At 35.6% G+C, this 25,000-nt stretch overlaps 1 protein-coding gene across 5 annotated transcripts in view; it reads left to right on the top strand.

Moving 5' to 3' along the window:
* The first annotated feature begins 11,310 nt into the window (after window positions 1-11,310).
* Window positions 11,311-25,000, top strand: part of LOC137634253 (fasciclin-2-like) — a 114,402-nt gene continuing 100,712 nt past the window's right edge. For 4 of the 5 annotated variants that reach the window (XM_068366532.1, XM_068366533.1, XM_068366534.1 and 1 more), the window contains exons 1-2: window positions 12,000-12,051; window positions 18,340-18,508. In XM_068366532.1, coding sequence (XP_068222633.1) covers window positions 12,015-12,051; window positions 18,340-18,508 — 206 coding nt within the window. In that variant the 5' untranslated portion in view covers window positions 12,000-12,014. Of the gene's footprint in view, window positions 11,360-11,999; window positions 12,052-18,339; window positions 18,509-25,000 lie in introns of those variants that run through there. The other variant, XM_068366531.1, reaches the window with a different exon arrangement.

Genomic DNA, 25,000 nt, shown 5'->3' with positions numbered 1-25,000 from the left:
CTTGTTTTCTAGCCCAACTACTCTATTCTACCTATATAGTATGAAACGTAATTCCTACAGTCACTATGGTGCCCATCAACATTTAAGCTGTGTAATATATTAATTGAAGCATCCATAATGATGCTAAGAAAAGACCCACATACTCCCATCTGTTTGAGTTGGAAGTGCCTTATTATTAACAGTCAAATGCAGCACTAAAATCAAGGCCTATTATGCGGACATCCTTAACATAATCAAGGGATTTCTGTGCATCATTTGAAATTGTAAGGATGACTTCACTTGCCTCGTGCCTTTTGCAAAAGCCAAACTGTAAAGTAGGGAACAGATGGTTACCTTTATCATACCTATTTAGGCGTTTTCCCGAAAAACATTAAAAAAATTTAGATGTTTGGGAATTACGGAAAATGGCTAGTAATCAGCAGGACTAGAGCTACCACAAACCCATTTATCTAATGGAGTAATATTATCAATTTTCCAAATGAAAATAGAACCTATTCTTGCTAATTTCCAGAAGATAGCAGACTACTTATGATCTATGAAATCCGTTTGGGTCTATAATCTTTCAAGTCCAGCAAGATTTTTAATTTCACGGGATGGAAACGCTTAACTTGCTAGATTAGCTATAGGAAACCGGGAATGAGTATAAATATAGTTTATCCTTACTCTGAATACTGTGAACCACATCAGCCCAAAGGGTTGCCTTTTCCTGTGGACAGTGAGTGATAGAGGGACATGGTTTAAGCAAAGGAGGAACTATTAAGTCTACACCAAAGAGTGAAGATTTGCACTCGAGCACACTAATCTATCTTTTTTCTCTTCTTGATTTTTCAAATGTTGGAGGTTGGGGAGGCTTAATAGAAGAGCCATTTGATGCCTGATGGTTCATGATGAGGGTGCCTTTTTCTTTTATGTTTCTCTGTTGTATTAATTTACAACGCCATCGTTACTGTCCTCCATTCATTTGAAAAGGAGGTCCTGGAGGGTACTAAGCCTTGCGTGGTGTGTCCCCTTTTATCCGTCTTTTTCTCTTTAGTTTATAAGGAGTATTTTTTTCTCTTTATATTGTCGTTTACATTTATTGTTTTGTTATCTTTATCAAGTTTATTTTCGAGTATGATGAGACTTCTTATTGTTTTGATTCTTATTCTGTCTGGAGATATACATAGGGAAATCCAGGACAAGTACGTCCTAGATTTCGCCAGTGTCATCTAGTTTATTACAATATTCGTGGACCTTGCGGTTGCATCCTAGCAGTATGATATTCTATTATGCTCAGAAACTTTGCATTCTCAAATGAGACATTCATCTGAGCTGCTTATTCCATATTTTTAGGGACCAATGATTTTGAAACTAGATGTTATTCCAAGGGCAAGGGGTGTAGGCCGTAGAGACGTATGAATTTGGAATGTGATGCAGGCTATGAAAGTTTGTGGCAAACATAGCAACTTTATTCATGTTCCATCTATCGAAATCCAGTCTTGCATTATTCTTTCGTCAATTGTCTTTAAAGCTATGGTAGCTGATGTGGTAACGTCCCTGACTGGTGAACGCCAGACTGGGGGTTGAGTCCCACTCAAACTCGTTAGTTTCTTTGGTCGCTATAATTTCACCATCCTTGTGAGCTAAGGATGGGATGTTTGGGGGAGCCTATAAATCTATCTGCTGAGTCATCAGCACCCATTGCCTGGCCCTCCCTGGTCCAGCTTGGGTGGAGAGGGGGCTTTGGATGCTAATCATATGTAATATGGTCAGTCTCTAGGGCTTTGTCCTGCTCCATAGGGCAATGTCACTGTCCTTTGCCTCTGCCATTCATGAGCGGCCTTTAAACCTTTAAACCACTCTGGTTAAGCTATAAAGGCATATTTTTGTGCTTGCTAGTGATTTCAGTGTTCAACATAGGGATTGTTAGATTCTGTTTCTTTTACTGATTGCCATGGCTTAAAATCTTTGGACTTTTCCTCTGAATCATGCTATGAGCAAATCAAAAGTAAGGCTACTCTCAGGTCTAGTATCTCCTTAGACCTGTTGTACACTGACTCTTAGAGAATTTAGTGTTAACACAAGCAAGGTTGGTCAGGTCTCCAGTTTGGACGTGTGATCAGAACATTGTTTCATTAGTAATTAGAATTGAGCAGTGTGTCACTGATGTGTCATAGTTTGAAGATATGTAATATATCAAGCAATTGGAATAGCATTCTGAGTGATATTTAACGCCTTTTTAGGTGACATAATGAGAAACTCGATCTTTCTCATTTCTGCCGTAGATTAGTATAGTTATTCCAAGTCAAATATAATCTGTTATCATTTCAAAGATGATAAGCCTCATACTTCTAAAAAAAAAAAGCTCTTTGACAATTATCATATACTCTTTACACACATATTTGCACGTATGTATATAAGTGTGTATCGGCGTATGTGTGTGGTTTTATATATATATATATATATATATATATATATATATATATATATATATATATATATATTTATATATGTGTGTGTGTTTGTGTATCTATATATTATGATATATATATATATATATATATATATATATATATATATATATGTGTGTGTGTGTATATATATATATATATCTATATATATATATATATATATATATATATATATATATATATATATATATACATATACGTATGTATATGTGGGTAAGGTATTAAGTTTAGTGTGTAATGTATTTCAAAATATCTGTATTCGCAAAACCGGATATATATTGAGATGTAAGCCAGTCTTTTTATGTTACATATATATATATATATATATATATATATATATATATATATATATATATATATATATATATATATACTGTATATATTGTCCTTTGTGGCAGTAGTCAACTATTTAACAAAAACAATGTACCCTTTCTCTAGTCCGGATGAACGAGTATTTTTCCACCCTCTCCTCCCCTGACCCCAACCCTCCTCCACCTTCCTGTTATTTTTTTCCCCGTGCTTCCCAGCCTCTCCATAATCAGAGCATATTGTTTAAACGTTCAGGGAGGAAAGGGTGAGGAGAGAGAGATGGGGATGGTGTTGTGAGAGTGGGGGTGAGAGAGAGAGATGGCTATTGAGTGGCTTTGAATGTCGTGGAGGACTGCTTTTCTCTCTCTCTCTCTCTCTCTCTCTCTTAAACAATTTTGTCTAATACATATTATTATTATTATTATTATTATTATTATTACTATCCAAGCTACAACCCTAGTTGGAAAAGCAAGATGCTATAAGCCCAGGGGCTCCAACAGGGAAAAATAGCCCAGTGAGGAAAGGAAATAAGGAAATAAATAAATGAAGAGAACAAATTAACAATAAATCATTCTAAAAACAGTAACAACGTCCAAACAGACATGTCATATATAAACTATTAACAACATCAGAAACAAATATGTCATAAATAAACTCTAAAAGACTCAAGTCCGCCTGGTCAACAAAAAAGCATTTGCTCCAACTTTGAACTTTTGAAGTTCTACTGATTCAACCACCCGATTAGGAAGATCATTCCACAACTTGGTAACAGCTGGAATAAAACTTCTAGAGTACTGCGTAGTATTGAGCCTCGTGATGGAGAAGGCCTGGCTATTAGAATTAACTGCCTGCCTAGTATTACGAACAGGATAGAATTGTCTAGGGAGATCTGAATGTAAAGGATGGTCAGAGTTATGAAAAATCTTATGCAACATGCATAATGAACTAATTGAACGATGACATACACACATATTACATATATATATATATATATATATATATATGTATGTATATATGCATAATATATATATGTATATATATACATAATATATATGTATGTATATATACATATATATATATATATATATATATATATATATATATATGGTTCGACCTGGCCTTTCATTAGAAGGGGCTAGCGTTCGATCCCAAGTATGAGGTAGAAATTTATTTCTATTTGAACACGATGTTGTGTTGATATTTATCCATATTGACTCATTAGGGGTAATTTGAATGAATTACTACTAATTGTGTCACGTGGTGGGCCGGGATATCGGGTAAAACTCGCTGGTAAGAGAATGATGTCTCGCCAGGTAAATCCTCGGACAGCTGGGTAGCGTCAGGTTCCGATATCTTTTAATGGCCTCTCGTGGCATGGTTGGTTTCGACCTGGCCTTTCATTAGAAGGGGCTAGCGTTCGATCCCAAGTATGAGGTAGAAATTTATTTCTATTTGAACACGATGTTGTGTTGATATTTATCCATATATATATATATATATATATATATATATATATATATATATATATATATATATATATATGCTGTGCGTGTGTTTATGTATATATATTGATATGTAGGTAATTTGATATGTGTCTTGTTTACTTCCAGAAAGTAATTTTCTTCATACTCGTAAACTCGGTGCAAATCATACAATCATACGTATAAGAAACCTTATATATGCTTATATAAAACTGTGTTTGATCCAGAATGACATTATATATGTATATATTATAGGCCTTAAACACATAAAAGGACTATTATTTGAAAATGGTTAGTCATAAAAGCAAAGTGTTGTAGGCATTTTCATTAAATGGTTTAATTTTTGCTGTTATTTGAAATTTGAAATTTTCTGGTGAATGCATTCCTTGACTGTCTACACTTATCATTGCTTAAAAACGTTATTAGGTAATAGAGACTCTTTTATATATTAATTTTATAATATAGTAAGACAGAAGATAAGAATTCACCTCAAAATAAAGCCTATTTTTCCCTATTGGAGCCCTTGGGCTTATAGCATCTTGCTTTTCCAACTAGGGTTGTAGCTTGGCTAATAATAATAATAATGATAATAATAATAATAATAATAATGTCTTTTTACTCATGTGTTACTGTTTGGCGTGTGTTACTTCCAGAGCTTAATTTGGAATAGTATACTCAAATCATGAACTTTTTTCTCATGTTCTTTTGAGCTTCCGCCAATGAAGGAAGAATATAGGGCTCAAGGTCATAATTGCTTCGAATTTAACATAAGAGTCTCTATAGAGGTATTTCGAAACATTCTGTTGGAAAGGAACTAGCCTGCCTCGTTAGCTTAGAGCTCTCTCTCTCTCTCTCTCTCTCTCTCTCTCTCTCTCTCTCTCTCTCTCTCTCTCTCTCTCTCTCTCTCAGTTTTGGCTCTTTCTCCCCCTCTTCCCCAAACACTTGTGTATATGGATAAACCTATGCAAAATTACTATCTTTACTACCCTCTCTGTGAGTAATCCCTTTCCTTTTCGACATTTCTAATTACAATTTTTAAGCCCCTATGTAATCTTGTTTTGTAGTTCTCTGTGTTTACATGCTTGCCACCGCAAGCATTTAAGGTAATCATATATTGCATGGTTCCCTGATTTACCGGGTTTTATTGAATGGTTTCTATGCACTGTTGACTTCCTGATTATCAATTTTTTCACCATGGATCTCTCTCTCTCTCTCTCTCTCTCTCTCTCTCTCTCTCTCTCTCTCTCTCTCTCTCTCTCTCTCTCTCTCTCCTTAATGCCACATGATGGAGAAACATCACGTTTTATCACAAAAGAATGATTGGCATTGCTTTTGCATTTTTTGCATCATTAGTACATCAGGATGTCGTTAATAACATCATAGGTCGTAGTATCCTTTTATCGAGACTCTCTCTCTCTCTCTCTCTCTCTCTCTCTCTCTCTCTCTCTCTCTCTCTCTCTCTCTCTCTCATGTAGACAATCTTAAAGAAGATCTTTTCATAATGACTTTCGTCTGTCAGAGTGTCTCCTGTAAATAGTAGTAAAACATTCACCCCAATCATCTTAGAGGAATTGTCAGTGGGTCGCGAAGTTGGTCACTAATTGCTATGAGTCATTTCTTTAAAGTCAGGTGATGCTCAGAGACATTAGTAGATTCTTCTTAAGAAGAGAGGCAATGAAGTGCGGCGTCTGAAAATATAAAAAAAAATATTTTTTCAGACATCTTTATTGGTGCATCGGGGAGCTGATGTCAGCATCCGATGAAAGAGACAAGGCACGAGCAGAAGAGAAGAGAGAGAGAGAGAGAGAGAGAGAGAGAGAGAGAGAGAGAGAGAGAGAGAGAGAGAGAGAGATGGGAAGTTCGTCTTTTCTAGCATTATTTTGTTAGTTCAGTTCCATATTTCATTCTCCCAATAACTCAGATTATCCATAAATTCTTGACGGTCAGCAACTCATGGAATTTTGATGCATTCATTCGCAGTGGTATTGCAATTTTTTCCTCCGGTCTTTCTTTGTCATATTTACATCTATAAACTCTCTCTCTCTCTCTCTCTCTCTCTCTCTCTCTCTCTCTCTCTCTCTCTCTCTCTCTCTCTCCCTCTCTCCCTCTCTCTCTCTCTCTCGAAATTAGTTGACGAAACGGAAAATCTGCAAGGGGTTAACTACTACAGTGTAATTGTTCAGTGGCCACATTCCTCTTGGTAAGGGTAGAAGAGACTCTTTAGCTATGGTAAGCAGCTTTTCTAGGAGAAGGACTCTCCGAAATCAAACCATTGTTTTTTAGTCTTGGGTAGTGCCATAGCCTCTGTACCATGGTCTTCCACTGTCTTGGGTTAGATTTCTCTTCCTTGAGGGTACACTCGGGCACACTGTTCTATCTAGTTTCTCTTCCTCTTGTTTTGTTAAAGTTTTTATCGATTATATAGAAAATATTTATTTTAATGTTATTACTCTTCTTAAAATATTTTATTTTTCCTTGTTTCCTTTCCTCACTGGGCTATTTTCCCTGTTGGTCCCCTTGGGCTTATAGCATCCAGCTTTTCCAACTAGGGTTGTATCTTAGCATTTAATAATAGTAATAAGAAGAAGATTGTTTTGAAAGGTCCATGGTGTTAAATGTAGTGACTTAGTGTGTCATGATTTTGATTGTGATTTTATATATTCTTAAGTTATTTGTATATGAAGGAACCAGTTGCCTTGAAAACAGACATTTAGTGATCTGTTTATGTGTTGAGATGGCTAGGGTGGTACACTTTTGGGAGAAGAGACCTCTTAGGTGACTGATTTTTTTTTTTTTTTTTTGCGGTGTCTAAAAGCTTCAGTTGAACTTGCTCTTATTTCTGTTTAGTTCATTGTCATGTTTATTATAGTGGTTTGTATTATATGTGTCATTATGAGGTGTTTGTAGTCAACACTACTTTCCTAGTTCCTTATTTTGTAAACGTGTGAGGTCTTGAGTCTTGTGGATATTATTATTATTATTATTATTATTATTATTTTTTATTGTTACTAGCCAAGCAACAACCCTAGTTGGAAAAGCAAGATGCTATAACCCCAAGGGCTCCAACAGGGAAAAATTAGTGTTGTTTCTACAGCGTTCCCCTCCTACCCGTTTTCCGGCAACATGTCTTAATTTCTTCCTATGCCCATTTGATTTTCATTTTTCTCTTGTTCTTTCCCCATTTTATCCGAAAAGAGATCTTCCTTTTCCCTTTGAATTTGTGTCATTCTTTCCTGTGCTTTGTCATTTTCCCGATGCCTCTCTGAAATCTTGCCCCATTTGAAGACTTCCCTCAGCTATGAGAGTTCGATAGTGCACGCCGTGAACTTCTATTTGATCTATAGGATTCAGTGCCACTTTCTAGTGTTAGTTTTGTTAGTAGAGGTGTTTTCTTGTTTTAGGATTTAGCGCCACTTTCTAGCGTTAGTTTTGTTAGTAGAGGTGTTTTCTTGTTTTAGGATTCAGCGCCACTTTCTAGCGTTAGTTTTGTTAGTAGAGGTGTTTTCTTGTTTTAGGATTCAGCGCCACTTTCTAGCGTTAGTTTTGTTAGTAGAGGTGTTTTCTTGTTTTAGGATTCAGCGCCACTTTCTAGCGTTAGTTTTGTTAGTAGAGGTGTTTTCTTGTTTTAGGATTCAGCGCCACTTTCTAGAGTTAGTTTTGTTAGTAGAGGTGTTTTCTTGTTTTAGGATTCAGCGCCACTTTCTAGCGTTAGTTTTGTTAGTAGAGGTGTTTTCTTGTTTTAGGATTCAGCGCCACTTTCTAGAGTTAGTTTTGTTAGTAGAGGTGTTTTCTTGTTTTAGGATTCAGCGCCACTTTCTAGCGTTAGTTTTGTTAGTAGAGGTGCTTTCTTGTTTTATGTTTGAAATTGAGGTGGCAAGTCAGTAGAAGGGTGCAAGCGTCTTGAGAGCTGGTGAAGAATAAATAAGCGTTTGTCTGTATACGTGTACCTTATATACTATTAAAATTTACATTAAGAAAAAGGTAAAAGTCTGGCAACATTTATTCCAGGTTTTTTACCGTTTTGAAAACGCTTATATTAAGTGATATTACGGTCACACACCCGTAAAAGATAATAACAAAGTAAGGTAAAATTACGGTCGCCTGTATTGTACTGAAATACGGTTGAGAACAGTATATATTTACGGAGAATTTCTGTTAAAAATTACGGTTTTTTTTCAAGTGTAGAACCCTTTTATTGGTAGGTGACAACGTTTTAAATGTAATTAGGTATCCAATGATTCTCTCTCTCTCTCTCCTCTCTCTCTCTCTCTCTCTCTCTCTCTCTCTCTCTCTCTCTCTCTCTCTCTCTCTCATTGGCGGTTGCAGATAGGCGATCGAACCGGTTATATTAAAACGTTCCTCTCTTTTGTCCACGTGAGATTTTTACTGACGCCGCTTGAAACTAAACTTTTGGCGTATTTCATTTTTTATGGATTGAATTTTGAAGGTTTCCAGCTACGGGTTGATGGTCAGCTACGATAATTAATATGATGATAAAGAGGAAGAACACATTGTTTTCTCTCGCTTCTGTCATGAGATTACTGTTATTTGACATATTCTAAAAATTCATACACATAGGCATATATTTCTGATTTATTTTTATACACTAAATCTGGAGTTGGTAAATTATTGATATTTTTAGTGGTTTTGTTGTTATTTGTTTTCAAAGTCTTTTTTTATGTATTTTTGTTCTGGAGTTTGTAAATTGTTGATATTATTGTTTTTGTTGTTATTTGTTTTCAAAGTCTTTTTATGTACTATTGTTTGGAGTTGGTAAATTGTTGATATTATTATTGTTTTTGTTATTATTTTTTTCAGTCTTGTTATGTATTTTTGTTCTCGAGTTGGTAAATTGTTGATATTATTATTATTTTTTTTTTAATTATTTTTTTCAGTCTTATGTATTTTTGTTCTCGAGTTGGTAAATTGTTGATATTATTGTATTTGTTATTTGTTTTCAGAATCTTTTCATGTATATTTGTTTAGATTACGTTCCCGGAGAAAGAACCAGGTAGCTCATCTGGATGTTTGGCATTGTGTGTGGTAAAGTGCATTGTCTTCTGGGTTGGAGTGAGAAGGGAGGAATGTCTTGAGTTATGCATAAACGCAAGAACACCCCGAAAGACCCGTGATTTTGTGTACCTTTTGTTCGGGGGCGAGTTCAATCAATGAACTTAGCAAAGCCTCTGTAGCCTGGTGTCTTTTTTTCTTCTTCTTCGGTAAATCATCAAGACGTAACCTGACGCCTGTTCGGTCTGTCCAATTTAGGCCTTATCGCTTCTTTCAATAAAAGCCAATATAGATCGGTTATCGAAGGTTAGCTTATTGTGTGGTTTATTGGGTGGTTTCAATGGGGTGTTTTTTTCGGGATTGGGCAACGGAGGTGGGTGTGTTTTGCTCCCAGTGGTTTGTTCTTCAGGAGGAAAGGGGGGTGAAGTGGTGTGGTCGAGATCAAATAGGTTACGATGCTCTGTCTCATCACCTCATGTCACGCAAAACACTTTCCAGGCTTTTGCATTTGGTGTGAAGAGGAAGAATTCGTCTTGGTTTCACTATCCTTATGAATATTAATCTGTTCCCACTGCGTCGAGTTAATATTTCAGAATCTTGAATTCATTTGATCAATCTCGACTGTTTATAGAAACAAATTCTATAAACAAATTTAGTTTAGCTTTGAATTTGAACAAGAGGTAGACCAACCAGTCGTTTGGAAGAAACTAAATCCATTGATTTTCGTATATTCCACTTTCTCATATAGGTGAAGGATCTAGTCATTCTGATAGAAGTCTTATTATTTCAGTTCCCTATCTCTATTTTATCTTTGAAATTTGAAATGTTTAGACGTTCAAATTTATTCAGTCTCAACTGGTGGGTGTTTTGCATAATTGATTGTTGATAAGTCCTATTATTTTGTTATTAATTGATGACCATGGCATCCTTCCTGTATGGTATGCTTGTTTTCGACTTAACGTTATTCGGAACTTATAATGAAGGTTAATAGATACCTTATTTGGATTCCTGCATTTATTTTCATCAGTGGCGTGTTAAATGAATGTAAAATCAGCCCACTGTGTTCCTTGTAATCATTTTCAAAATCTGAAGATTCAGAAGAAATGGATGTAAAGATTGAATGAATCACCAAAGAGTTTCATGTTATAGAGGGGGAAAAGGAGACGGGGGCGGGGGTGGGGTGTCTGGGACGAGGCCTCCTGAGTGGCCTTTCAAGAGCCACGCCCCTCGACCAATTACCATGCCGAAGCAGGCGCTGTCGTTGACCAATCACTGTCTTTGGTATCATGCTTTCCTATTTTTTTTTCTATGGAGGGTCATCGAGATCGAGTTTTATCATATCCTATGACATGACACGTTCAGTCGGCGCCTCGGGGTCTCTCAAGGTGGAGGTCTTAAAAGAGGTCGCCTTTGGATAACTTAAAGGATTACCTCGTCGGGGATTATAGTTTGAAATCTCCTCCTGTTACCCTGGATTAATCTCTCCTCTGTATTTCCTCACGGCTTCTACTGTAGGTTTCAGTGACCCAGCCTCCTCCTACTCCTCCTCTTACCTCTCCATCGCTTCTGTTGGAGGGGAGAGAGAGGGAGGGCCCCATCGTCTTAGGGTGGTGCTGGTGGTGGAAAGGTGGTTTTGTTCTTAACCGATCGACAACGGGTCAGTTGTCAAAAGTGTGTTGTGGCTAGAAGTCGTCAACTTGGTTGTAGTAGCTTGTTTTTATCATGATTTTTATGTCAGAAATTATTTCCTTTATAGAGGTCTCTTAAGACATCGTGTCTTCCCTCTCCTTCTCCTCGACCTCTGAAGGAGGGTTACACTTAGTGGAGGAGCCTGTCGAATGAAAAGAAACCTCTCGAGAGGTGTCGATACAGAGATGAAAAAGAGTCTTGGGGCTTTTTTAATTCCCATGTATAGAACTCGAAGTCTTCGGTGAACGTATATTACCGATTGTGCTTTTTCAGTTTTTCATTTTTTTTTTATATAATCTTTATGGTGTCTTCTCCAGTGTGTTGTGCATCTTGTTTTTGCAACTGTTTGTGTCCTTATTGGATGTGTTGTGCCTTTCCTTCTCCAGATGGCTTACCACTTGGATATGATGTTGTTGACCCGTAAGTGATCGAATCCTTTGCATTAGTGTTTTGAAAGCAATTCTTAGTACTTTTAAGCGACCGGTTGCGTCATTTATTTTTATATTTGTGTGTCTTGTTCTTCCTCTACCTTTTCCTCGCTTCCTTTATTCCAGTGCCTTGCTTACACCAGCTTGCTGTTTTTCGTTCATTATTCCCAATTTGACATTTTGTGTACATCTCCCTTCTTTCCTCTGGTATTTAAGTTTAGATGAGATTTTTCGTTTTAATCCCCCTTTATTGAAAAAAGCAAAGTGTGTATGATTGTATTGGAATTTGATTCATGCTATTCGCGACGTATACTAGACACGATACAACGCGTATATTCCCCCTTTTTTTTTATTTCCCTCAATAATTGAGATTATATCTCAACATGGAGATTAAAAAATTCTTGAGGTGATGGAACTCCTGACTGTGTTCTGGAAGACCTACCCCTTTTAAGATGACCATACTGTACTTTTCTTGTTGACTACTGACGAAGTCCACGACGATGATTCCGATGCTGTGTTGCTGTTTATATAAATGGGCCTTGTGTGTGCCAGTGATAGTGAATTTTTAGTGATAGTGACAGTGATTGTAATGATGAGGGAACAGTCATCTGCTGCATTACATGCTCTGCTCACCTGTGGATGCTGATATGGCCTTCCTGGTCGAAGTAGCTATTATTATTGCTCGTAAGTTTATGAAGTAAGGGAGCGCGTTTATCTGAATTTCCTTTACTGCCCTTTTATTTCTTACTGCTAAGTCTACCCTCTACACTATATAACTCTATCGTTTGTTTCTTTATCTTAATACCATCTGCATTTTAATTTATCATATATTTTACTAAATGAACATCGGTTTTCAAATATTTATGAACTCACGATTGCCATCTTTCGTATTTAAATTTTTAAGATAGTTTTCCTTAGTATCTTAATTGTGGAAACATTACCATTTCTGCTTTTTTTCAAATGAATTTTCTTCATAAACTATGTTGACTATTCTCAACTCCAAGGAAGAGTCTTTTCGCCTCTCTAGGTCAATTTTCGGGTCGGTTTTCATTTCATTGAGTTCTTGTCATGATAGACGGTATTGTGTTGCTTGCAACCATTACCAAATTCTTTTCCATTCATATCTCATTGTTCCCCCCATTGGCTTTACCCTTAATATTCTCTTATCTTTGTCTATTCCATTATTCAAATATGTTTTTCGTCAGTGTTTCTTGTTTCATTTTGATAATTTTTTTTTCTGCTCTGTCCTGTTAGATAATAGATGACGCATTTTCCTTCATTTCTTTTAGATCATTGTTAATTTTAAACTTTGCTAATTCTCATGTGTCTCTTTTTCTTTATACACACACACACATACACACACACACACACACATTATATTATATATATATATATATTATATATATATATATATATCGTTTATCATACAATAATATTTGTTATATATACTTTATATGTATATGTTTTTGTATATATCATCACATAATATATATATATATATATATATATATACATATATATATATCTATCTATATATATATATTATATGTGTGTATATATATATATATATATATATTATATATATATATATATATATATATATATATATATATATATATTGCATTTTAGATTATTGATCAAATCTAATAAAAGCATTAGGAGGAAAAATAGAAAACAAAATAATTTATAATAATGCAAGTACTCATGAAAGAAATGGAATTTATCCTCTTAAATCTTTAAACGAAATTCCTATTAAATTACTTTGTAAAGCAAACTTCTTGAAATGCAATGTAATATAAGTGAAGGATTCTTTACTTTTTTTTCTCTTTTTTTCTGATTTTGCTTTTCCAAGTAATCTCTGCCTCAGAATGCTGTTCTTTTTCGTGTCTTCAGCTACGATATTATTATTCACTAGAACAGTCTGACCGGCTGTTTGGTAATACTCTCTCTCTCTCTCTCTCTCCTCTCTCTCTCTCTCTCTCTCTCTCTCTCTCTCTCTCTCCTCTCTCTCTCTCTTCTCTCTCTCTCTCTCTCCGTAATTTTTTCGGATAAATCGAAAGTTGGGGCTTCTTTTCATCAGTGCCAGAGAGGCACTCCGTCCTCACTTACACATAACATTGAATAGATAACCTTAGTCTCTCTCCCCTCTCACTCTCCCCTCTCACTCTCTCTCCCGACCCCTATCTTTAGGGTCACTTCACGATTTTTCAAACAGCTCTATCTTGATTTTAGTCACATCTTATTGGATTGACTCTTAACACCGCATAGATTTTTGTTTTGTCTATGTATATATGTAGAGAGAGAGAGAGAGAGAGAGAGAGGAGAGAGCAGAGAGAGAGAGAGAGAGAGAGAGAGAGAGAGAGAGAGATTGTTACGAGGATGCTTTAATTTAAATAAATTTTATAAATTATTCATCAGAAAATTCGTTGTTCTAAATTAAAGGCCTCAAAGGTAAAACTTCAATATTGAAAAAAAAAAAAAATGTCACTACAACCAGGAAAGCATTTACTTACACCTTTTTCATATTTAAGGCAAGAATCTTTAAAAAAAGATTGTAATATTTATCTGTGTCTACCAGTTAGCTATGATGCGAATCATAAGTGAACTTTAACTAGTAGGTTAATGTTTATCAATAATCATTATAGTAAATATTAGCATCAAAAAAGCTTTTTTTTTCATAGATAATTTTTTTTTTTTTCAGAAATTGTACGAGATTATTATTATTATTATCTCCAAATACTCTTAACATTTCCAAAAGCATGTTATTTAGTCCGTTGAGTCCCGATTCGACGAAGAAATATTTTATTGAATATGAAAATTATTTATAATTTATGGATATTCATACGTAGCTCTTGAAGTTTATCGTGGAACGAAGGGATGGCTTATGCTGCGATGAATAAAGAAGGGTCTTTCATATCTCAAGATTAAATATAGATTTTCGTTGTTAAACTGATTGATTTTTTCATCTGGTCGCTTTCATACACATGCGCCCGCAGACATACATGTATGTAGTATCGTTGTACTTATGTTTGCTACTACTACTACTACTACTACTATTATTATTATTATTATTATTATTATTATTATTATTATTAGCCAAGCTACAACCGTAGTTCGAAATGAAAGATGATATAAGCCCAATGGCTCCAATATGGAAAAATAGCCCAGTGAGGAAAGGAAATAAGGAAATAAATAAATGATGAGAACAAATTAACACTATAAAAAGACTTATGTCAGCCTGTTCAATATAAAAACATTTGCTGCAACTTTGAAGTTTTGAAGTTCTACTGATTCAACTACCCGATTATTATTATTATTATTATTATTATTATTATTATTATTATTATTATTATTATTATTATTACTAGCCAAGCTAAAACCCTAGTTGTGAAAAGCAAGATGCTATAAGCCCAAGGGCTCCAACAGGGAAAATTAGCCCAGTGAGGAAAGGAAAGAAGGAAATAAGTAAATGATGAGAACAAATTAACAATAAATCTTCCTAAAAACAGTACCAACGTCAAAACAGATATGTCGTATATAAACTATTAACAACGTCAACAACAGATATGTCATATATAAACTATAAAAAGACTCATGTCAGCCTGGTCAACATAAAAACATTTGCTGCAACTTTGAACTTTTGAAGTTCTACTGATTCAACTACCCGATTAGGAAGATCATTCCACAAACAATTTGGTCATAGCTGGAATAAAACTTCTGTAATACTGTGTAGTATTGAGCCTCATGATGGAGAAGGCCTTGCTATTAGAATTAACTGCCTGCCTAGTATTACGAACAAGATGGAACTACTATAGTTAATAATAACAAACCTCCTCGTATGTTTAATTTAGAGTTTAAGCTTCTATAGAGAAGCATTGTAATCCTTTAACACCACTTCTCGGTAATTATTATTATTATTATTATTATTATTATTATTATTATTAGCCAAGCTACAACCCTAGTTGGAAAAGCAAGATGCTATAAGCCCAAGGGCTTCAACAGGGAAAAATAGCCCAGTGAGGGAAGGAAATAAGGAAATAAATAAATGATGAGAATAAATTAACAACAAATCATTCTAAAAACAGTAACAACGTCAAAACAGATATGTCACATATAAACTATAAAACGACTCATGTCAGCCTGGTCAACATAAAAACATTTGCTGCAACTTTGAACTTTTGAAGTTCTACTGATTCAACTACACGATCAGGAAGATCATTCCACAACTTGGTAACAGCTGGAATAAAACAATATTGGACGGGGCAAAATTGTCTGTATGTTTTCGTGATTTCGCAATGTTCTTTTACTGATTTATTAAATCAAACGTGTATTAAAATATTGCAGTCGGAAAATCTTTCATATGCAGTCATGATAACTGTGTAAGAAGATATGCCTTAGTAAGATATTATGGCAATGCTAGTGATTGACTCAACGTTTCTCACAGTAGTTGAGTCTTTCTGCCATTCAAAATTTGAAATGAATCATTCCTTATGAAACATGTATCACTATTAGTGACTTAAAAAGGTATCTTCCGTTTATTTGTTCATGGGAGGCCTATATTAATGTTATTTTTTCTCTCTTTTATATTATTGTTCGGGTTTCTATTGCCACTGTTATCATCATTTATGTTGTTTTGTTTTAATTTTTCTCTTTTACATCTCTTGCCTTTTTAATCCCCGCATCATCATTTAATTTCTCTCTGTCGGGAGGAAAGAGTCTATAAAGATCTACCTTTCATTGTTCCCTTTTCCGTTCTCTCTCTCTCTCTCTCTCTCTCTCTCTCTCTCTCTCTCTCTCTCTCTCTCTCTCTCTCTCTCTCTCTCTCTCTCTCTCTTTATATATATATATATATAAATATATATATATATATATATATATATACGGTATATAGATAGATAGATAGATAGATAGATGAGCATGAAAAGGGATGTGTTGTGTCCATGGCTTTTGAATATTTTTTTGTATGCGATAAAAAAAAAAGGAAAGGATATGAGGCATTGGTAAAAGCATTTAGGGGTAAGGAAAAAAAATGAATTGGGAGTCTCGAGTAGTTAATGTTTTCGATGATACCGTCCTGTTGAATATAGCTTAAAAAAAAGGCTGCAAAGAACGCTGATTGTTGAAAGTGTCAGTAAGGTTGTGAAGGTAAAAGAAAACCCTGGTTTTAATGTTAGATTTTTTTACGAATTATTATTACCTCCGCCAAGCGGCGGAGGTTATGTTTTCGGTTCGGTTTTTTTTGTTTGTTTGTTTGTTTGTTTCTCTGTTTGTCTGTCTGTCTGTGGACAACGTAGAGGCCACATTTCTACACGGAATCACTTCAAACTTGGCCAAGTAGTTCCCCAATGTGTATGGAAGAACTGATTAAATTTTGGTCAAGGTCACCCCAAGGTCAAGGTCACAGGGGTCACTGGTGTCACTATGACATAAGTGGCCATATCAAGAGACAGAAATAAAGCACTGACTTTTGCATAAGCCAACAGGGAAGTCCTAGTCCAGGCGCAACCCATGGGTGATGTTCAAATTTATAAAGGTCAAAGGTCAAGGTCACCTTGGCGGAGGTATGTCCTCTACGAGGACCATGTCCGCGTTCAGGACTTGCTCACTTGTTATTATTATTATTATTATTATTATTATTATTATTATTATTATTATTATTATTATTATTAAGCTACAACCGTAGTTGGAAAAGCAGGATGCTATAAGCGCAGGGGCTCCAACAGGGAAATTATTCCTGTGAGGAAAGGAAAGAACGAAAAATAAGATATTTTAGCAGTTTAAACAATGAAATAAATATTTCCCATATAAACCATAAAAGATTTCACAAAACAAGAGGAAGAGAAATGAGATAGAATAGTGTGCCCGAGTGTACCCTCAAGCAAGAGAACTCTAACCCAAGACAGTGGAATACCATGGTACAGAGGCTATGGCACTAACCAAGACTAGAGAACAATGGTTTGATTTTGGAGTGTCCTTCTCTTAGAAGAGCTGCTTACCATAGCTATAGAGTCACTTCTACCCTTACCAAGAGGAAAGTGGCCACTGAATTGCAGTGCAGTAACCCCTTTGGTGAAGAATTGTTTGGTGTTGTCAGTTGTATGAGGACAGTGGAATTGGTTGATTAGTACAGGTATTTAGGATTGATTGGTAGCGGATGTGGAAGGAGGGGAGGGAAGCTAATTCACTCGATGAAAAATGTTAAGAAGTATACAGATTATCTGTTAAAGGTGCGACAGAGGAGAGTTTTTATGGAAGCAAAAGTAGGAATCGTACCCATGGGCTTTCCAGGTAAATAGATGGGAATAAAGTGAACTTCTCCCAAGAACATTTAGAGTGAAAACGATTGATATCATGGGAATTATAAATATGACCTAATTATGTTACAGTGGATAGCATGGGTGAAAATAATGATCAGATTATTTGAGGTGACATGGTTAGGTAAACTAAATGACAGGTTTTATATATGGAGAATTAAGGATAAGATGGAACGAAAAGATTTAATCTAGGAAGGTCGAGAGTATGTGCAAGACAGTGGCGAGTACCACCCATGTATTGTTGATGTGCCTCAAATCTAAGCATGTGGTATGAGTCATCTATATTTTATTAATATTAGGTTTCTGGTGGTTTTTGAAGATTTTACTGAAGAGGTATTTTCTTTATTCAACAGCTTTTGTCTTTTGTGTAATTGAAAGCTCTTTTTTTTTAAAGAAAATAAAGAGATATTGTTTTCATAATGTTTGTTTTGTGATATGTTGGAAGTCTCAAATCTTGATCATTGCAGCAAATATACAGTAGTAATTGTTATTTACAGTTTCTGGCAGGGTCACCTCGACTTAAGCGTTTATATTTTCTGTTATTTCCAGTGAGCGTTGCTCTGGGGCCATCCCTCCCGTATGCTTACAGTAGTAATTGTTATTTATAGTCTCTGGCTGGGTCACTTCGACTTATGTTTATCTTTTCTGTTATTTCCAGTGAGCGTCGCTCAGGGGCCATCCCTTCAGCTGTTGCCTGCGAACATTCTGAAAGCCCTGAATGATGACGTCTACGTGTCTTGTACTGCCAACGTCGACGATGCGGAATTAGTCACAGAGATGAAGTGGGTAGGACCCAATGGTCAGGCGATTCCCAACGACGACAACACGTAAGTCTCATCATCTCGTAACATAACCTAACTTAACCTAACCTAACCTTCAGTTGTCTTGAATGGCGTGAGATTTCTTCCAGTTTTTAAGTGTTGAGATGTGTCCGTGTGTTCCCATCTGTGTTTCAGTTTTATTTCAGGGAGAAGGTTGTTTGTGCTTCTGATTTTCCTGGGTTTGTGTTTTTTAGTTTTATTTCAGGGAGAAGGTTGTTTGTGCTTTTGATTTTCCTGGGTTTGTGTTTTTTAGTTTGATTTCAAGGAGAAGGTTGTTTGTGCTTTACATTTTCCTGGGTTTGCGTTTTTTCATTTTATTTCAGGGAGAAGGTTGTTTGTGCTTTTAATTTTCATGTGTTTTTTTTTTTTAGTTTTATTTCAGGGGGAAGGTTGTTTGTGCTTTTGATTTGCCTGGGTTTGTGTTTTTTAGATTTTATTTCAGGGAGAATGTTGTTTGTGCTTTTGATTTTCCTGGGTTTGTGTTTTTTAGTTTGATTTCAAGGAGAAGGTTGTTTGTGCTTTACATTTTCCTGGGTTTGTGTTTTTTCATTTTATTTCAGGGAGAAGGTTGTTTGTGCTTTTAATTTTCATGTGTTTTTTTTTTTTTAGTTTTATTTCAGGGGGAAGGTTGTTTGTGCTTTTGATTTTCCTGGGTTTGTGTTTTTTAATTTCATTTCAGGGAGAAGGTTGTTTTTGCTTTTGATTTTCCTGGGTTTGTGTTTTTTAATTTTATTTCAGGGAGAAGGTTGTTTTTGCTTTTGATTTTCCTGGGTTTGTGTTTTTTAATTTTATTTCAGGGAGAAGGTTGTTTTTGCTTTTGATTTTCCTGGGTTTGTGTTTTTTAATTTCATTTCAGGGAGAAGGTTGTTTGTGCTTTTAATTTTCTTGGGTTTGTGCTTTTTCTATTTTTTAGAATTTCTTTCTCTTATGGGGAGACTTGATTAGGCATTGTAGTAGACTAAAGTGTTTAGGTCTCAAAATTTTTTTTGTTCACTATATATCCTTGTTAAGTATGCTTCACATGAAAGAATACACTTATTTTTAGGGTTTTATGAGAAAATTCGAGCGGAAACTTTCAAGTCAGTAATATGTATAAACTAAAAAATTATTAAGATTATTTTCATGTAACAGACACGCTACTGCAGTAGAATAATTTTTCTGTTTTGCTAGTATGATTTTTATTAATTTACTTTAGATTGCTAGGCTGTAATTAAGGATGATTTAAATTTTTTACATTACTGTCAAAGGGATATTAAAACTCGAGTGTTTTATGGAAGTTGCACTGGTAACTATTATCTTGTTTTGCATTCCAGTATTCAATTTTACAACTACACAGGGGTGGTAATGAGTACACGCATTTGTGTTTAGAATTCGTGACATGAAGGAAAATGGATTGGAAATTTTTGAGGGTTGAGTCGATTATGATATCACTATTCAATAGATTTTAACGTATTTTGTGAATGAATTTTTCAAATAACCTTTTTAATGACTGAGGATGATTGAGAATTTAGAAATTAACATCTTGTCATTAGTTAGTGTAAAAATGTTTTACTGTAACCTTTTGCCAACATGTTTTTACATTTTGCTATTCCGAAATATTGTTAACCTCATGATGTGCTAATTATAAATTTAGCGTGATAGATAGACACCATTGTCATGATAATGACGACATGGAGGGCTTGGTTTTAATGGCACATATAGACAGCCTCTAGTTTTGATTATGCCTTGCCAAGACAACTCTTAGCTTTAAATTTGTCGCTGCTTGGTAGATATTTTAATTATGCTTTGCCAAGACAACTCTTAACTTTAAATTCGTCGCTGCTAGGTAGATATTTTAATTATGCCTTGCCAAGACAACTCTTGGCTTTAAATTCGTCGCTGCTAGGTAGATATTTTAATTATGCCTTGCCAAGACAACTCTTGGCTTTAAATTCGTCGCTGCTAGGTAGATATTTTAATTATGCCTTGCCAAGACAACTCTTAACTTTAAATTCGTCGCTGCTAGGTAGATATTTTAATTATGCTTTGCCAAGACAACTCTTAACTTTAAATTCGTCGCTGCTAGGTAGATATTTTAATTATGCCTTGCCAAGACAACTCTTGGCTTTAAATTCGTCGCTGCTAGGTAGATATTTTAATTAGGCCTTGCCAAGACAACTCTCAGCTTTAAATTTGTCGCTGCTAGGTAGATATTTTAATTAGGCCTTGCCAAGACAACTCTCAGCTTTAAATTTGTCGCTGCTAGGTAGATATTTTAATTAGGCCTTGCCAAGACAACTCTCAGCTTTAAATTTGTCGCTGCTAGGTAGATATTTTAATTAGGCCTTGCCAAGACAACTCTCAACTTTAAATTTGTCGCTGCTAGGTAGATATTTTAATTAGGCCTTGCCAAGACAACTCTCAGCTTTAAATTTGTCGCTGCTAGGTAGATATTTTAATTATGCCTTGCCAAGACAACTCTTAACTTTAGATTTGTCGCTGCTAGGTAGATATCTTAATTATGCTTTGCCAAGACAACTCCTAACTTTAAATTCGTCGCTGCTAGGTAGATATCTTAATTATGCCTTGCCAAGACAACTCTTAGCTTTAAATTTGTCGCTGCTAGGTAGATATTTTAATTAGGCCTTGCCAAGACAACTCTCAGCTTTAAATTTGTCGCTGCTAGGTAGATATTTTAATTAGGCCTTGCCAAGACAACTCTCAGCTTTAAATTTGTCGCTGCTAGGTAGATATTTTAATTAGGCCTTGCCAAGACAACTCTCAGCTTTAAATTTGTCGCTGCTAGGTAGATATTTTAATTATGCCTTGCCAAGACAACTCTTAACTTTAGATTTGTCGCTGCTAGGTAGATATCTTAATTATGCTTTGCCAAGACAACTCCTAACTTTAAATTCGTCGCTGCTAGGTAGATATCTTAATTATGCCTTGCCAAGACAACTCTTAGCTTTAAATTTGTCGCTGCTAGGTAGATATTTTAATTAGGCCTTGCCAAGACAACTCTCAGCTTTAAATTTGTCGCTGCTAGGTAGATATTTTAATTAGGCCTTGCCAAGACAACTCTCAGCTTTAAATTTGTCGCTGCTAGGTAGATATTTTAATTAGGCCTTGCCAAGACAACTCTCAGCTTTAAATTTGTCGCTGCTAGGTAGATATTTTAATTAGGCCTTGCCAAGACAACTCTCAACTTTAAATTTGTCGCTGCTAGGTAGATATTTTAATTAGGCCTTGCCAAGACAACTCTCAGCTTTAAATTTGTCGCTGCTAGGTAGATATTTTAATTATGCCTTGCCAAGACAACTCTTAACTTTAGATTTGTCGCTGCTAGGTAGATATTTTAATTATGCCTTGCCAAGACAACTCTCAACTTTAAATTTGTCGCTGCTAGGTAGATATTTGTTTATAAGTTTGTTCCATTTGAATCTATCGAAGTGGGTAACTATTGGTTTTAGATATCCACCTTAAGAGCTTTTGTTTAAGTATGTTTCACTTGGGAAGGTCTTTTGTTATACATCTTTTTCACGAGGACAATTCTTGGCTTTAAATGTATCTTAATTTAGCAGCCTTTGATTTTTTAAAAATCCTTTCCACGTAATTAGCTATAGGTTTTGAAATGTCATTCACCTGGAGAGCTCTCTGTACTAGATTTGTCTCGCCTCAGTATCTTTCTGTTGTAAATCTGTTTCACCTGGACAGCTCTTGGTTTAAAATCTCTCCCGATCAAGTATCTCTTGCTTTTAAATCTCTCCTACCTGGGCATATTTGTTTTTTAACCTGTCGCAAATGAACAGCTCTTGGTTTTAAATCTGTCCTTTCAAGACAGGTTTCTGTTTTAAATCTGTCCTTTCAAGACAGGTCTTGGTTTTAATTCTGTCCTTTCAAGACAGGTTTTGGTTTTAATTCTGTCCTTTCAAGACAGGTTTGGGTTTTAAATCTGTCCTTTCAAGACAGGTCTTGGTTTTAAATCTGCCCTTTCAAGACAGGTTTGGTTTTAATTCTGTCCTTTCAAGACAGGTCTCGGTTTTAATTATGTCCTTTCAAGACAGGTCTTGGTTTTAATTCTGTCCTTTCAAGACAGGTTTTGGTTTTAATTCTGTCCTTTCAAGACAGGTTTGGGTTTTAAATCTGTCCTTTCAAGACAGGTCTTGGTTTTAATTCTGTCCTTTCAAGACAGGTTTCGGTTTTAATTCTGTCCTTTCAAGACAGGTTTCGGTTTTAAATCTGTCCTTTCAAGACAGGTCTTGGTTTTAAATCTGTCCTTTCAAGACAGGTTTTGGTTTTAATTCTGTCCTTTCAAGACAGGTTTGGGTTTTAAATCTGTCCTTTCAAGACAGGTCTTGGTTTTAATTCTGTCCTTTCAAGACAGGTCTCGGTTTTAATTATGTCCTTTCAAGACAGGTCTCGGTTTTAATTCTGTCCTTTCAAGACAGGTCTCGGTTTTAATTATGTCCTTTCAAGACAGGTCTCGGTTTTAATTCTGTCCTTTCAAGACAGGTCTTGGTTTTAATTCTGTCCTTTCAAGACAGGTTTCGGTTTTAATTCTGTCCTTTCAAGACAGGTTTCGGTTTTAAATCTGTCCTTTCAAGACAGGTCTTGGTTTTAATTCTGTCCTTTCAAGACAGGTCTCGGTTTTAATTATGTCCTTTCAAGACAGGTCTCGGTTTTAATTCTGTCCTTTCAAGACAGGTCTCGGTTTTAATTCTGTCCTTTCAAGACAGGTCTTGGTTTTAATTCTGTCCTTTCAAGACAGGTTTTGGTTTTAATTCTGTCCTTTCAAGACAGGTTTGGGTTTTAAATCTGCCCTTTCAAGACAGGTTTCGGTTTTAATTCTGTCCTTTCAAGGCAGGTTTCGGTTTTAAATCTGTCCTTTCAAGACAGGTCTTGGTTTTAAATCTGTCCTTTCAAGACAGGTCTTGGTTTTAATTCTGTCCTTTCAAGACAGGTCTCGGTTTTAATTATGTCCTTTCAAGACAGGTCTCGGTTTTAATTCTGTCCTTTCAAGACAGGTCTCGGTTTTAATTCTGTCCTTTCAAGACAGGTCTCGGTTTTAATTCTGTCCTTTCAAGACAGGTCTTGGTTTTAATTCTGTCCTTTCAAGACAGGTTTCGGTTTTAAATGTCCATTCAAGACAGGTCTTGATTTTAAATCTGTCCTTTCAAGACAGGTCTTGGTTTTAATTCTGTCCTTTCAAGACAGGTCTCGGTTTTAATTATGTCCTTTCAAGACAGGTCTTGGTTTCAAATCTGTCCTTTCAAGACAGGTCTTGGTTTTGATTCTGTCCTTTCAAGACAGGTCTTGGTTTTGATTCTGTCCTTTCAAGACAGGCCTTGGTTTTAAATCTGTCCTTTCAAGACAGGTCTTGGTTTTAAATCTGTCCTTTCAAGACGTGTCTTAATTTTGAATCTGTCCATTCAAGACAGGTTTTGGTTTGAAATCTGTCCTTTCAAGAGAGGTCTTGGTTTTAAATCTGCCTTCTATAGATAGGTCTTGGTTTTAAATCTGTCCTTTCAAGACAGGTCTTGGTTTTAAATCTGCCTTCTCTAGATAGGTCTGGGTTTTAAATCTGTCCTTTCAAGACAAGTCTTGGTTTTAAATCTGTCCTTTCAAGACAGGTCTCGGTTTTAATTATGTCCTTTCAAGACAGGCCTTGGTTTTAAATCTGTCCATTCAAGACAGGTCTTGGTTTTAAATCTGTCCTTTCAAGACGTGTCTTGATTTTGAATCTGTCCATTCAAGACAGGTCCTGGTTTGAAATCTGTCCTTTCAAGAGAGGTCTTGGTTTTAAATCTGCCTTCTCTAGATAGGTATTGGTTTTAAATCTGTCCTTTCAAGACAGGTCTTGGTTTTAAATCTGCCTTCTCTAGATAGGTTTTGATTTTAAATCTGTCCATTCAAGACAGGTCTTGGCTTTAAATCAGGCCCAACTAGACAACTCTGTGTTATAGATCAGTCCCATACAAGCAGCTCTTATCTCTTATTTTTATATATATTCCATCTACACAGCTTTTCATTTTAAATCTGTCTAACCTGGAAAAAATTTGTCATGAAACCTGTCTTTCTTGGACAGCTTTTGGCTTTAAATATAAACAACTTGAACAGCTCTGTATTCAATTTTCCCTCCTGGTCAGTTTGTTATAGGTTTGTCGCCCCTTGTCAGTTTTTTTTTTTTATATGTCACATATTGACTCTTCTTGGTTTTAAACATGTTTCCCTTGGCAGCTCTTGGTTTGAAATCTGTTTCCCTTGGTAGCTCTTGGTTTAAAATATGTTCCCCTTGGCAGCTCTTGGCTTGAAATCTGTTTCCCTTGGTAGCTCTTGGTTTGAAATCTGTTTCCCTTGGCAGCTCTTGGTTTGAAATCTGTTTCCCATGGCAGCTCTTACTTTGAAATCTGTTACCCTTGACAGCTCTTGGTTTGAAATATGTTTCCCTTTGTAGCTCTTGGTTTGAAATCTGTTTTCTTTGGCAGCTCTTGGTTTGAAATCTGTTTCCCCTGGCAGCTC

Source organism: Palaemon carinicauda, chromosome 44 (genome assembly GCF_036898095.1).
Source record: "Palaemon carinicauda isolate YSFRI2023 chromosome 44, ASM3689809v2, whole genome shotgun sequence".
NCBI lineage: Eukaryota > Metazoa > Arthropoda > Malacostraca > Decapoda > Palaemonidae > Palaemon > Palaemon carinicauda.
The sequence above is the reverse complement of the archived record's forward strand: the minus strand, read 5'-3'. Positions and strand labels throughout refer to the sequence as shown.